The sequence below is a fragment of the Lissotriton vulgaris genome, chromosome 9 (genome assembly GCF_964263255.1).
Source record: "Lissotriton vulgaris chromosome 9, aLisVul1.2, whole genome shotgun sequence".
Classification (NCBI taxonomy): domain Eukaryota; kingdom Metazoa; phylum Chordata; class Amphibia; order Caudata; family Salamandridae; genus Lissotriton; species Lissotriton vulgaris.
In genome coordinates, this window is record NC_141697.1 from 270,508,952 (window position 1) to 270,524,419 (window position 15,468).

General features: G+C 50.4%; 1 protein-coding gene across 1 annotated transcript; it reads right to left on the minus strand.

The window, feature by feature from the left end:
• Nucleotides 1–10,856: 10,856 nt before the first annotated feature.
• IRF2BPL (interferon regulatory factor 2 binding protein like) lies at nt 10,857–15,148 on the minus strand. The gene has a single exon (XM_086937539.1). The coding sequence runs from the start codon at nt 14,700–14,702 to the stop codon at nt 12,699–12,701; it is 2,004 nt and encodes a 667-aa protein (XP_086793665.1). The 5' UTR covers nt 14,703–15,148; the 3' UTR covers nt 10,857–12,698.
• Between the last annotated feature and the right edge of the window lie 320 nt (nt 15,149–15,468).

Consider the following 15,468-nt stretch of genomic DNA (forward strand, 5'->3'; position numbering starts at 1 on the left):
GGCTCGTCATGGTGTAGCCTCCTCAAACACTGATGACGAGCCCAGCTCGTCATAAACAATGGCATTTTGAAAATTACAGCACAGCAGCAAAATATCGCTAGCAGCGATGGTGTTAAAGCAGTAAGGCATGCACCTGCACGAAAACTTAGTACTGTTCCCTTGCAGGTTTCTCAGAAATGGATGGCTGGCGATTCCTTATTCTATCTAGCTTTGAAAACAGGCCCCTACCAGCCCACTGGAGTGAGAGTCCTTAATACAGAACAAAAAGAGCGTCCTTCCCTCCTGCAGAATGTGGCAACAAGTCCCTGAGATATAGATATCTCACAAAAATGTATAAGCAGAAGGGCGGGTCCCAAGCTGCAGAGGCTTCTTTTGCCTACGGACCGCAGAGACTCAGACTACGGCCTTCACCTGAATAACGAATTCGATTTGACTGAATACTCAACCTTGCCTTGAAAAAGCCCATGGCCTAAATAGGCCACTTGGGCGAAACATGTGCCGGCTGTACTTCTAAATTGTGAAAAATGAAATAAAATCTAATACGTTAAACTTTCAAAAAACGCCGGTATTATATTATGAACCTTTGTTGACAATTGCGAGGGCACAATCCTCCATCTTCCTGTATATTTACCTCAACGATGGCTCTTAGGTGAAGCCTCTCGCGAGGAATGTGCCACAGCATATTTGGGCCATGACAATTGTAGCACCGAAATCCAGAAACCTCCACCCTCACAACGATTTATTCTTCAAATCCTGTTTGAAGGCCAATCTAGCTTTAGTTTCATCGATGTGGCAGACACAAAGTGCTTAGAGAACAGTGATCTGAAAGGATGGTGAATTGTGAGCAATGTCAGAAAACATGAGAGAGGCTTTAACTCTCTTGGGCGGTTTAATGCTGAGATTACGTTCAGGAGAGCCAGCTCACTGTGCTTGGGCATGGCTTTATTAGCTCTCCGTTTCGCACTACCTTCCCTCTGGATAATCATGAACTTGGCAAAAAAATCCTAAAAATCTGCATCAGGTACCCAACCACCCACTCTGTCTCCATCAGATTAGTGTCTCTTACTGTCCAGACACAGCATTTAACCCGATATAACAGGATACTGAAGAGCAAGCGCCATTATATCGCAAAGGCACGATGGAGGCAAGAGTCTCGGAAATAGCAAAATCCACTGCGGCCCATACACATGGTTCCCTATATCGGGAGATATTGATACGAATGAACAACACCCCAGGCCTTCGATATCCACTCCCCAGGTAGTAAAACTCTACCCACATACCAAGGCAAAGTGCCAGCTGACATGTGGGCAATCAGACAAGCATTGCTGGCAGCAGTTGACTTTCCCAGGCAGGAGGCCATGCCCCGCCCAATATCTGAGTGTGTCCCTGGTTCAGGAATGGAAACAGTTTGACTTTATAGCCCTAGAAGGGTGGAGTATGGTTTTCCAAAAGGGCTTGCCCAAGGTTTTGCATGAATTTGTCTAATTGGGCCTTTTATCCGAAAGTAGAATCCTCTTCTGAAGCTGCTCTTTTTAGGGCCCTGGTACCACGCACATCAATCGCTTTTTCTGCTACAGAGCGCTTCAAGTACTAAACCCCCTTTACTTAAAGATTGTAAGAGTGCCTGCCTGCTATGCTATATGCTGGATTTCTCCATCTTATAAAGGTCTCGTGTAAAATGCATTACTGCAGCTCTATGCATACTGACAGTTAAACACTTGGGCGATTTTCCCCAGCATTTCCACGCACCACAGAAATTATTCTTTAAGTATCTGGAGAGTCAATATGGTCCTATGCAAAAAGGTTTAACATGGCTGCCGGAAACAACCACTTTATTTCATGGCAATGAGTGTGACGTCCCATCTTCACTGCAAGTCATCCGTTCGTAATAAGCGTATGTTAACTTAGGAATAAGTTACTATCATTAATGGGGGTTCCGACTCTGCAAATGGAAGTCCCAGCTAACAAACATGCACTCTCCAGCAATGCTTCATTTTTAATGTATTATTAATATTTTTAAGTGGTACATAATTGCGCTGAGTCAAAAATATTCTAAGCTATCACATGACAGATGAGACCATAAAATACCGAAAAAGACATTGGAGCTACAAAAATTTGAATTCAGGAAATCGTTGAACATTTGCTCAAAACTGAGGAGGTGGGTGGTGTGTTTACTTCCCGAAATTGTGTTACTTCTAGTTCCCTAATTATTCCTGTGAAAAAAGAAAAATGTGAAAGTGACAAGGACAATTCGAACTCGAGGAGAGACCACGAACTGGGAGTGAACATGGAAGAAGAAGCTCCGAAGCGACACAAGACAAAAACATTGACAAAAATAGAAGGGAGACAGAGCTTATGGGACTAAGAGAGTGGCACTTGGTAACGAGGAGCTAGATAATGGCGGGCACATTTGTTGCAAAGAGGGTGGGGCAGGGACATAGGAAACCGATAAGAGGAATGTCAGAGGCAGGAAATAGGAACCAATGATTTTGGAATAAATGGAGCACAAACCACTGGCGAGGATAGTGCTGAAAAAACAAATACTGGCGGGGGGGGGGGGGGGGGGTGCGGGGGGGGGGGGAGGGCAGCTGGGGGCTTTAGTGGAGGTGGGATACGTACTGAGGAATAACTCAGACTCCCGGGAGGGTGAGACTGAGTGCTCAAGGAGGGTGAGCATTCGAGCTCTTAAAGCCAACAGAGAGTTCATCTTTTTTTAGGGTGAGGGATGTTTTCAGGGCAGCTGAGCCCTCTGAAGTCTAACGGGAGGAGGCACTTTGCTTGCCTGAAAGAGAATGACACGCACTAGCAAGCACTTTAAGTTGTCCTGGGCTGCATACAATGAAATGTCCCACTACCCACAGTTGGGTAGTAAAAGGAGGCAATGTTTGGGGGCGTGGTGTCACTGAACCTGCTGCACTATTGGGTGCTACGCACCTGACCGGATGACGTATTCCGATACTTCAGATTGTGGTCGAGTGCTAAGTGCAACACGTCGTGGGTGTTGGGCACTCAGCAGCTGTATGCTGCCCTCACCGGGCACTGCTGGCGTGGTATGGGCGGGGCCTTCCTCCTAGTACGCACTACTCTCCAGGAGGGTGAAACTTCTCCAACGAGAGGATTGATAGACGGCTGACGTCAGTCTATGAGGGGTGCTGATTAGCAGGCATCTACAGAAAATGGTGTGTGTTTTGTTGAGATGCTCCGTGGCTTATGCAACAAAATTAACAGTTACAAGAAAAGAAAGTAAGGGTGCATTGGGACAGACCCCCAAAGTAAGCACTGCTGGTGGCAAGGGGGGCGAGGGGTATCACAGGTGGAGAGGAGAAGAACACACAAGCAGGCGGAGGCATCTAGGGGGGGGGGGGAGAGTAAATGCCCACCAACTAACCGTGACGTAAAGGGGGAAACATTCATAAGTGGGGTTCTAGGTGGGCGTACACAACAGCCCTTTAGCAAAAAAGTTTGGGGTGGGTTCCAGTACCCTAAAAAGAGGGGAGTGGGAATACATGCACGACTAAAGAGAGCACTATTCGGCGGGGTTGGGCGCTCTCACAGAGGGGCGTCGAGCGGATACACTTGTGCCAATGAAACTGCATTGTACGGCAGGGGGAGTAGGCAATAGGGCCTGCGTGACCCCACTGCCATAATAACATTACAGGAATCCATCACTACCTCAAATTGGAGACATCCTGTTACACATAAAAACGCACGCGGTTTTTCTGCGGCACTGCCCCCCAAAGGGTCTTTCGGATCAGTGCGCCCGGAAGGTCCCTGCAGACCAGAGGTGATTGCAGTCAACAGTAGGGAGCAGGGGAGGAAAGTGCACCACTTGGGAGCAAACATCTGCCATACAGTGCAGAAAAGCAGAGAATGGGGCCTGTGAGCACCTACACCACCGATGGGAGTGGAACTGGCAAAAATCAAGGGCCGAGCAAAAAACTATTTCCAAGCTTCTGCCCCCCCTCCCACCCCACACATTCACTCAAAGGAATGCGACACCGCCCCAAGGAAACATCACACCCTCCAGCTAGGTAGCACCCACACATGCTCACGTAAAGAGGTGCCTCGACAGCACGCCCTATGCACCCAAGAGTAAAGAAGAGCGGCTTTGAAGCATAGACGTCTTCTAGATTCACCAGGTGCTCTATGGGGCGGGTACGACGGGTGGAGGGAGGGGGGGGGTGTTGGTGGGGGAGATGCAGAAGAGTGGGGGGCCGTGGCCGGTAAGAGGTGCAATGCAGGGGATATGTGCAGCCGCGAGTGACCTCCGATGGTGCCACTCAGAAGGGAAAGACGCGGAAGCTGCTGTACCACCCTCCCGAGAGGGGGGGGGGCATGACATTACATAAGGACGAAAAAAAAAGGTATTAGCAGAAGTCTGCCCCCACCCCACATACAAAACAGCTGTCTGAAGTCCGCCCGCGCACTCCAAAAGGTATTTTATCCCCCCTCCCCCAACTGGGCGTCCGAACCCCTCCCACTTCGCACACACCCATCGCACCCGCCCTCATGGGCAAAAAGGAATTACCTCACCCGCATGACCGACAACACGCACAGCATTAGGCAGAGCCGAAGCGGCGGCTGCGTGGCCCCACCAGCTAAGGGGGGGGGGGGGGGGGGGGGGGGAGATTTGAGTAGGACCCCGGCCCCAGTGCAAACTATACAAGGGTGGAAAAGAGCCCTTATTCTAAACTATGTCTTATGCGTCAAAGAGTTGCACCTCCAACAGAAAGAAAACAAGACCTTCTTCTAGGGCATGTTTTTGAAGTGTACCCCCCTCCCCACCCCCACCAGCCTCTCCTAGGAGACAGCTGAATAAACAAGCCTGACACACACTGTAATCAAATAAACAACGCCCCCTCCCGAGTCCTGCCCCAAGGAATTCAGAACGGGTCCAAGACGAAGAAAAACAGAAACAGATTGAAGAACCAACGTGCACATTCGCTCTGATGTGCAAGAAAGAGCTCTCCGGTTGCTCAACCGGAAGCTGGGGCCAGAGGGGGGCAGCAGCAGGAACACTCACTCACTATGTCTGCACAACGCTTGCTTGACGCACTCAGGCGATGTAACGCGCAGTCACGTGGTCTCCGAGTAGCAAGCCAGTACCTGGCCATGTAAGACACTCACTGAAGACAGCCACTGGTGCTTGCTGCAAATACGACGATCAGACACCTGCTTCCATTAGTATCACCGCCTAAAACTAGAATACACACCACCTCCCCACCCCACATCCAGGACCCAGCCTGCTATAAGCCTGTAGCAGCAAAACGGCCCTCCAACATCGCAGTCAGCTGAACCGGTGCCTCGTGATGTGGCATAACCACGAACTGAGAACTCCCACCCGCCCTGCAGGGCTCCTGCAACCGCTCATCTGGCGCCACTGGCATCTACGCGGGGGCGCCGCCTCAGTATGCAGAGGTCTTGTGAGCAGGCGGACTCTCAGCATCACCATGGCCTCCAACAGACTTGCCATATATGTACAGAATACAAAGCACGTGGTGGCCACACGCCAGAGCGCAGGGCAATCTGTGGAAGCTGCTAGAAATGTCTGCTCCAACTCCACCAAAACACCACGTTTCGTTGTTCCTATGTGCTGTTTAGTGTAACCTCTGACTGACTTTAGTCTTTGGCGTGCAGGTCAAACACACGAATACAAGAACACCAGTGGGCAGGGTGGTACATCGTGCATAGGAAGGGAGGCACAGAATGCAGGGCAGCTGGCGTCCCTGGACACGCCTAGTCCCTTTGGCCTCCTACTCCACAGAGGCCCCTTGCAGCCACTGGATGTGAAACCTCACGTACACACAATGTCACCACAGACACTACCTCGAGGGAGGAGGAGCAGAAATGACACAATCTACTAATTGTGAGGCAGACCTGCTTGGCTGCTTTCCACAAGCGCTGCACTCGCCCCAGAGACAAACACGGTACTTGAATGTAAACAAGGCAGGGACTGAAGCGGGGAAAACAGCAGAGCAATATGCAAGGGCAGAGCAGGAGACCAAGCACGGTCCGCGGGGAAAGGGGAGCGGGCAGGAAATGGGCCGACCGGAAGAGCCGAGGCCTTTATCTGCCCTCCAGAGCGCTCTTTCCATCTGCTGAGGCAGAAACAAGCCGCTCCTCTGTAGCCAGCCTGGGGTGCGCGAGACCTTTGTACTGGGACATTCCTCCCCTCTGCCTGGGAGATCCAGGCCTATTAACCCTTCCACGCCGGCCTCTGGCAACGTTCTCAAGGGTCGAGGGCCTTTCAGCTGGCAAGCAATGGGTTAACGAACTGCTATTTCGCTGCACTGCTCACTGCTGAGGAATGACTGCTCGCCGTGACACTGCGAGCAGTGCGCATTAGATGCCGGGCCTTGGCCGTGACAGCAGGCGCCTCAAATCCGGTCGCCACGCATTAACACGACACAGAGCCCAGGGCTGCACCAAGGAGCGGCCGCCATCTTTGTCTGACATGGCAGTCAGACGAAAGCAGACCTGCAGCCGCCTGCAGTGACGTAACACGGGAACAGGACATTGGTTTGTCAAAATGGAACACATCACTAGGAAGATTCCTGAAGGGATTAACAATGAGCAAAGTAAAAAAAAAAAAAAAGTGGGCTGGTGTGTGACTGAGGTGACGGGGCGTCGTCTGAGCGTGCACGTGGAGACACTTTTTTAACTCCACAGAGTAATAATACACTTATAAGTGTAGTTTTAATTGGCACGCCTTCCTTGTATTACGTATAGCGAAAAGAAACGGCATTTTGCTGTTAAAACTCTGAACGCTTTAACCCTACATTACAATCAACACAGTTAGCATACAGTTGTATACGATTCTCCAACTGGATGAAATATTAGAAAAAATGAAGATAAAATTCTTGCTTAAGATTAATATTTGGGCTAACAAGAAGCTCTCAGATGTGCAATGAAATGGTAAGTTTCCCCAGGATCAATAATATGACGGACCCTAGATTTGACCTAATGTGTGTGGGTTCCAAGGGCCAATGTAACCATTAACCATTGGGCCGCCTTATACTCTACAGACCAAAACATAGGTCTGGGACAAATTTTCCACTAAGTACTAAGCCTAAAACCAAAAATGAACGAAAAAGATACAACGAACGTCTGCCTGTCGTCACCTCTGAAATGGAGGCACGAGAAATCATGATAGTATTCTGAAAAAGCTCTGGGAGAAATGGAGTTGGTGAATAAACACCTCATCGCTCCCAGGTAAGGGCGCGCCTGCGGGCGAGACAGGGCACTGAGCTCTGCGTCAGACGATGTGCAGCCTCTGCCAAGACAGCATTACCCGGGGTGACCCAAATATGACTCAGAGGTACTAATACACACCCTGGCAGCGGGCCCACATCAGAAATGAGATGATCCCAGGGTGCCCCACCTGCGCCCAGGAGCAAGGAGGAACAAGAGTACATGACACGCTTGGACACAGGAGTATTTTACATTGACATGTATGTACTGTGCAAGTATGCAGGGGGGGGGGTACAGAGAAGGACTAGTGCATGAGCTCTCAAGACCAAGGGGTCTGTTCTTCACATAAATATCAAATGGTGAATCTCCCACGTGGTTCTTGCAACAGTTAAAAGGCGTGGGATTATCTCGTATACATGCGCCCCATGGTTCCAGCAGCCAGGTCTTTTAAGCAAGGTTAGATCATTCTATGCAAGAAAATGACTATATTACATTCACAGCTAAAAAAAAGGGAAAAAAGTTAAAAACTCACCAATTCTAATCAATTGGAGGGCTTCTTTCGCCCAGTTGTTTTAAGCACTTAGCCGTCAGTAAGCAGTGCTGCCCTAAACAAAACACCAAAAAAGATTTGAGATTTAAAAGAACAACAATTGCCTATAGAACATAAAAACCTTTACGAATTTCACCCTAACTGCAACCTACCTCCTGCACAAACTCTGAATGACAGATTAAGAGTAAGACTTAACTACGGTACTGCAATATCTGTATATACATTACAGGTAGATTAATATACTAGGAATGCATTCCACTTTCCTTGGACACAAGATGGCGTCAAACATGCTGGTCTTAGACGACATGAAAAAACTGACTCCATGAACTCCACAGACGTGCGAGTCAAACAATCTGGGCAGGCAGAGACCAAAAAAGCTCTAAGAAATATGAGAACCTGATGCACTCAGAGCACAATGTTCTATCTTTGGCCACACAAAAGATTAATCTTCAGATCACCTCAAAACAACCCCCAATGAACCACACCCTCAAATCACTGTCCGAACACCAAGTAACCATACAGCACCCACATTTCCCAAATGACCAGCACTCGAGAACCTCAATTTCTACCAATTGTCACTATCAAACCCCATATCAAAATCACCAGCAAACCCCAAAATACCATCCACACGCTACCATGAACAACAACCTCTACCTACTCGCCTATCTCCTGAAAAAACATCGCCCACAAGCCCAAACTATCAGCAGACACGTACATCAAATTGCAGGAAATACTGACTTAACATCCAAAAACTGGCCACACCAGTAAATATCAATCAAGTAATTCATACACAAGACCCCATCATCCTCCAAAATCTTGTCATCTACAAATCCCAGTCTTCACCCATTCACCAAATCAACCCCCGCCCACTCTCCCCCAGTACAGAATATAGTGAGCCTTAACATCAAACCACTGGGAACATGTGAACCCCAATCATGCTGCCCACAAACTGCCTCCTAAGCCAACCTCCAACCAAGGATTCCAACTGTCTGGCCACTTTATCATCCAGAAATCCACTCTCCATATTGTGTAAACCCAACCACCAGACAGCAGTAAATTAACAACCATGGTCCTGACATAAGCAGCTCAAACCACCCCGGTCTAAACCCCCAAGCACCCAACTATAAAACCACGTGCACTTCAAAGTGAGGGGGGATAAACAAGACATTTAGCACATAGTAATTGCTATGCATTTCTGTAACTAAGCAACGCTGGAGGCTTTCAACCCTACTTTCTCCCTCGAAAAAACATGCCTCGTCCAAGTAATCGACATTACGAAAGAAGGGGGGGGGGGGGGGGGGGGAGGCTGCCGGGCGGGGGTTGGTTTCCACTTGTTGATCTCTGTTTAACCTTACCAGGCATTTCCTCCTGACTGCACAGGCAAAGCATTCAGAATACAATTTATAGGAAATTTAATTAAAACATTAATCCTGCTGGCTCGCCTCCACTCCCAAGTCCCCTCCCCCCACATCAGTGTTGAATCTATCATGGCGGTGCCAGAGCCATTGCTAAAAAGCTGCAATCTTGCAACAGCGTTGCATTCCTACTATTGGGGATTCTGAAAGCACCGGACGATTTTAGTATTCCAGAACAGGCAAAAAAACATATGCACTAAGCCAGGGCTGCCATTGCCAGTCCAGGAGACCTGGATCCATGCCAGATTTTTTAACAGATCCATGCAAGAGCTATTTGTTTTCAAAGACTGTAAATTGGAATCATATGCATGGTCGCTGGGTAATCTGTTCTCGTGCACTAGAGAAATTCTATAAACGAATCCTTGAAACTCCCGTCCCTGGGTACAGAAACCACCACCACTGTTCTTGGGCATATAAACCTCATGATTATCTACGTCCAAACTACATGGTTTAGTACCCAGATATATTACATCTCCTCCCGTGCTGCTGCATTACTAGGTCCCCTAGATGAAGGTAGGGCACCGGTACGACACCCCCACTTCTTCAGGGATTTGGTTGAAGCCTCTTTTGAGAAAGAGCCAGTATAGTGTGTTATACTAGTACTTATCTGTGACAATAGTAAGCTTTTTTTTCCCTCAAACTATTCCCATCATCGTTCGTTTCGCTAGCACCATCAGCCTCTTAAGATTTGTTGCTGTCGATGTGCTCTCTGAGACTGATTTTCGAAAAGTGTACATTTAGGGGCTTGCAGCTTTTCAAGATGATCTAAAAATGTATGTCGTCGGTAGTTCAGGTTCCAAAAGCATCCCTATATCCCTATAGTATCCTGGTCTAATACAAGGACACACCACCTACTTCCCTCCCACTTGTTTGCATTTAATCCACCCCAATATAATTCGATCACGATTTAAGGTCACAGCAACCACAACGTGGAATTTCGCCCTCTACTCATCTAAATATCGTCTTTCAAATACACAGCAAATCTGATGAGATCCGATCATGTTTTCTAAAGTAGCGCATTTTCCACACAAACACTTTCCACACAAATCTCGACAGTTAAATAAAAAAAAAAAAAAAAAAAAATAGGAGACTGGCATGTCTTGTGTGTATTTTCAGGTCAAACACTTGCCTATCAAGTTACCATTCGAATAGAACGTCTCTCTCCCCCAACCTCTAGAGGCACACTTTTTCTCTGGGGGCGAGGGTGGCTGCAGTGGGGGGAGGGAGGTTGGGTCATCCAAAATTAGTTTCTGCACCCTGCGAGTGGTTGTTTTTTTCTTACTGCTGTGACCCGGTGAATATATTTTGGGAAGCGAAATATAAAATTGCCGGGGCTCAGCAAAAGAAAAAAATAATACAATATTCAGCTTCGTTAAAAACAAATAAAAAAAAAAACAGCCAAACCCGTCTCTGACTAACACATCAGAGGCTACATTGATAAAAGAGACGAGAAGGCAGGCACTGGGTGCAAAGGCAGGGGAGTAAACAGAATATGCTGAGTCAGCGCTGTCCCTGCAACGTTTCAAAGGTGGCTGCTGCTGCGGGCAGACTGCCAGCAGCAGGGAAATATGAGACCATAAAACCAATGGGGAGAAATGCATACGCAACCCCCTCCAAAGAGGGGAAAGCAGCACTGCAAAGGGCTCTGTGGTGCTAAAGGCAAGGCTCCATGAAATGAAACTTGGCTACCCAGAAAGCGGTAATATCAATTGAATTTATTACAATTTTACTAAAGCTCCAAGGCACGTTACAGTGATCTGTTAACTACAGAAATGTATAAAGGACAAACAGTATGGTTTCTTAATTTTTTTTCATTTTCAATGTACAAGACAGCATTTTGCTCTACTGATCAAAGCACCGTGCATTAAAGCAAAAAAAGGGATAAAATGAAGTTTAGTTTGAAAAAAAAAAATGTTTCCTCAACCTCCCACCCATAACTTTTGCCCAACCCCCACCACCAATGCTGAGTAGTACATCAAAGGTGAGGAAGGCGAAAAAACACCAGGAGAAAAAAATAAAATAATAACCTGTCACCATTTTAAAGCAACGGGAGGCATTCACACTGGCCTTGGCAAGAAAAAAAAATGTTTGAGGTTTTTTTCTTTTCTTTCGTCTCCCTCCCCTACAGAAGTGCACATACATTTACACGTTAAAAAATACACACCCTGGCAGCAGGAAGTTGCTAAGTGCCGTAAACTTTGGACCTAGTCAATGCTGCCACCAAAATATAAAGGGAAGGAGAAGGTCGATTAAAAAAATGATCACAGGTCTTGTAACCAAACAATATCGTATAATCTGTTTAACAAAAAAAAACAGCTTCATCCTTCAAATGAAGATTACATACCTTTGTTTCAAAATATAGAAACATACCACGAAAATAATGTCCATACATAAGACTAACTTTGTGTGTGACGTGTGTCTGTTCATCTCTATTCACAATTGTACAGCTCCGGAGAGTTCAAAGGGGGTGGTGGTCTGAAGATCAGATGGGTGGCTGGGGGAGGTGGACTGCAGGTAGCAGACGAGGCCGACTGGGTCGGAGAAGCCCAAGGGATCCCCTGGGGGGGGGGGGTCTAGGTGTGGAGAAGAGAAAGCAGTGGGGAGGGTGGTTTCTGGTTAGGTGTGTGTGTGTGGGGAAAGGTGGTAGGGGCTGCTTTGACGATGGTGGACAGCCTGACTACTCTGTTCAGTCTAGGGTGTCATGGATAGGGTGCTCGTATTTAGGGGTACAGTGATGCCCTGCGCGTGGCAGTAGTCTTTGTCCATCCAACATCTGTTTTGGGGCAGGTAATGTGCTGTAGCCGTCCTGCGCAGGGGCTGGATGGAGGGTCGCCTGTGGTTGGAGGAGTGAGGCGATGAATGCCTCCTAAGATGGTAGAGTGGGGTGCCAAAGTCGTTCCAGCTTCAAGGGAGGGACCCTGACCTGCTCACTGGTCTAGGTTCTGTTGGGCGAGAGGGGAGGTTGAAGACAATCTGTGTCTGGAAGGGATTGAGCCCAAATGAGCTCCATAAAATGCTGAGTGGTGTTATGGGTTTCTGGGGTTCAGGGTGGATGTGCTAAAGTTCTGTGTTGTAAGTTACCCAGACCTGCAGGCGTTGACTATCATGGGTCTTGAGCGGTCTTTAAATGGAAGTAGATTGCAGATGGTCACCAGTTACTAGGCTAGTTGGTTCTACTGGGTCTTAATTAATGAGCACTATTTGAGTGTCCTTCGCTATTGGGCAAGGGAATGAGGGACGGCCAGTAGATGGACAGGGTTTTGAACGTTTCTTGGGTCTTCAAGGGGGTATGTATTGAGAATCAGGTGATATTGGGTCGTGGGTTGCCACCCGATGCTGGGGTAGGGTGAAGAAAAGCTCCTAGCTCTGGATGTGATGGGCTGTGGGAACAGAAGGTCTCCTGGGTCTTGAGTGTGCCGACGGTCTTGTGGTTTTTTGGGATGGCCGGTGCTGAAAGTCCCTAGGGTAATGGGGAAGGAGGGGGTCGATATATATGTCTTTTAGGGGAAAAAGGGTGCAGGTCTTTGGATGTGGCTCCAGCCTTATGGGTCCCTTTCCTTTTTCACCTTCACGTCCCCAGCCAAGATGGTCGCAATCTCCCCCTGCATGAAGGCCCAGGGAACATTGGAGCCAACCAGGGGACACTTCTCCCCACTGGGGCAGTACACCTCCCCTGTGGCACCCTGTGCCTTGATGCTCTCCCTAGAACAAGGGAAACAGAACTTGTGGCTGGGCACCGACGGGCACTGCACAAAGTGTGTGTCCTCCAAGCGTTCGTGGCAGATGGTGCAGCACAGGGCACCACTGCTGGCCATTGTGGGCGAGTCCGGAATGTTCTGTTGCTGCTGCTGTGGGTGGCCTTGCTGCTGTTCTAGGCCCAAGTGAGGAGGAGGAGGGCCCGACTGAGGGGCTCCGGGGAGTCGACGTTGGCCAGAGGCCGGGGACACTGGACTGCTGCTGTTCCTACGGGCCCCAGATGCTGTTGAGCTGGTGGAGGAGGTGGTGGAGTGCACCGAGCCGCTATCCTTCGGGGAATGCGCAGTGCCCAACGTATCTGTCACCGACATGAGGGCTGCCATAGGCGACTGGCCATTCTGAGGTGTTGGTGGCACTGTTGCCGAAGATTCAGTTGGGGTGGTCCTATGCGAAGAAGCAGAGGCCTGTGGTGCGGGTTGTTGTTGCGGAGGCTGTGGGCCTCCATAGCCACCTGAACCAAGGCTTTGACTGGCCAACCACTGCCGCTGCTGCTCCTCCGCCATTTTGAGGCCTGCTCCATCCGCAGACTCTGGCTCCGGGGAAGCTTTCCTCTTCCTCCCAACACTCCGTGCTGTTGAAGAAGTCATCATACGCGGTAAGTTGACCAATGCACTAGGCAACACCGGACAACCTGCATCCAACCAGGGATGAGGTAGCATGTCTTGCCCCACGGGCTCCTTGAAGAACCTCACAGCCTCGGGCAACAAGTCTCCAAGCAGACGCCAGTCTCCAGAACCATGTTTCCGCTCATACTCCAAGTACTTGAAACCTGAAGACAAGCCACGTCCAAAGTCTTTCATGCAGTCCTGGTACATCTGCCGTGCCACCCCAGAGGCACTGGAAAAGACACTGAGTGAACCAGCCGGGTACTCAATGAAGAGGCGCAACTCATGCTCAGGTGCAGGCCCTCCTCCTCCAGGCTTGGGTGCTGCGTCAAATGCAAAAACACGGCCAAGTAGGCCATGGTCCTTCTTGAACCTCACATCAAACGGGCATGAGGATGACAATGCTAACAGTGTGTCTCTCACCGCCTTGGGCTTGCCAGCCCACTCCTCTGCACGGCCCCGGAGACCCTCAGCGAGTTCAGCCAAGGCCTCTGCGTTGCGCTGCTTCTCCTTCAGCTCCTGTTCGGACACTGAGCCTGGCCTCTTGTCACATGGCGGCTGGGCTTGTTGGGGCCGGCTGAGTGGATGTTGGTTGGCACCACTGGGCCCGTTGAGCAGAGTTTGTGGAAGCAGGTTGGGCGGCACAGCCATTGGGGCACTGGGTTGAAGAGGTCCACCTAGGTGAGGGGCCCCTCCACGGCGTGAGGATGAAGACGAGTTGGGGCTCTGTCGGTTAAGTTCAGGGGGTCCGTCCTCAGATTGCTGCAAGGGCTTGGAGAAGCCATTTGGGCCACCGAGCCCATTGGGGAGCCTGGAAGTGGAGGCACTGATGGGATGCGCCTGGGGTGGGTAGTCAAAACGTGGAGTCCTGTCCCCAAGGGAATAGCGCTCCAGCCCAGCTTTGCTGTCCACGTGGTTGAGTTGCGGTGCCTCCTTGGCCGCTTTAGGGGGCTGTGTGGGCGGCTGTGGGGGTCCCGGGGAGCGCCCATCCTGCTGGAAGCCGTGCGCCCGCTTCAGCTGCCGGGCAGTCTCGATGACGAACTCGATGCGGTCGGCTCCCTCGTAGTTGACGCAGCCGCGGCACACTGGCTCCGTGAAGTCCCAGATCATGGCCCAGGGCATGCGAGGCAGGTCGCACAGGTAGCACGACTGGCGGCGGGAGGACGAGACCTGCGCCGCCGACATGGTGCCCCCTGGGCTGCGGGCTCTCTGCAGCGGTGCACAGTGCGGGGCTCCTCCGGGGGTCTCAGTGCGAAGGCGGGGATCCAGGGCCCGGTGGTACACAGCCTGGGGGCGTCCTTGAGTAGCAGCGGTCAGCCCGGGGCAAGGGGCAGAGCCCAGAAGTCCGTGCAGTCTGAAGGCAGGGGGGCACAGACCCGAGGTCCGTGCAGTTCTGGGAGTGCACGGCCGTGCACAGCGGAGGGGGGGGCGTGCACGCTTCAGTCCCCCCTATCTGCAGCTTTGCTACACCGAGGCGCGCGCTGCTCACATCCTGCTCCGTACGTTCCGATTTGGAATTCTGCGATTGTTGCTCAACGTTCGGATCGGAGCTTCTTGTTTCTTTTTTCCTCTCTCTCTCTGGCGGCGCTTGGGGCCACGCATGCGCAGAGTCTCCCTCTCTCTCCTCGGAATGCCACCTGGCCGGCCCGTGACGTCACAGCCACGCTCTCCAGCTCGAGCAGTGACAGCCCAGAACAGCCGCCGGGGCTCGCTGCGCATGCGCCTGCCGCCCCGCCCTCCTGCCTCTGTTGTGTGTGTATTTCAAAACTAGGTGATGAAATGAGTCAAAGAAATATTCTGAGCCTCCCTTCCCCCCGCATACAGGAAGCGCTGTCTGTGCAACACCAGGAGAGCCTGTGCCCTCTGCCGAAGGAGTTTTTATAGAGAGCAGCAGTGCACGCCCAGCCTTACAGACTCCGACAAAAACACGCAACCAACGCGAAGGCCCTTG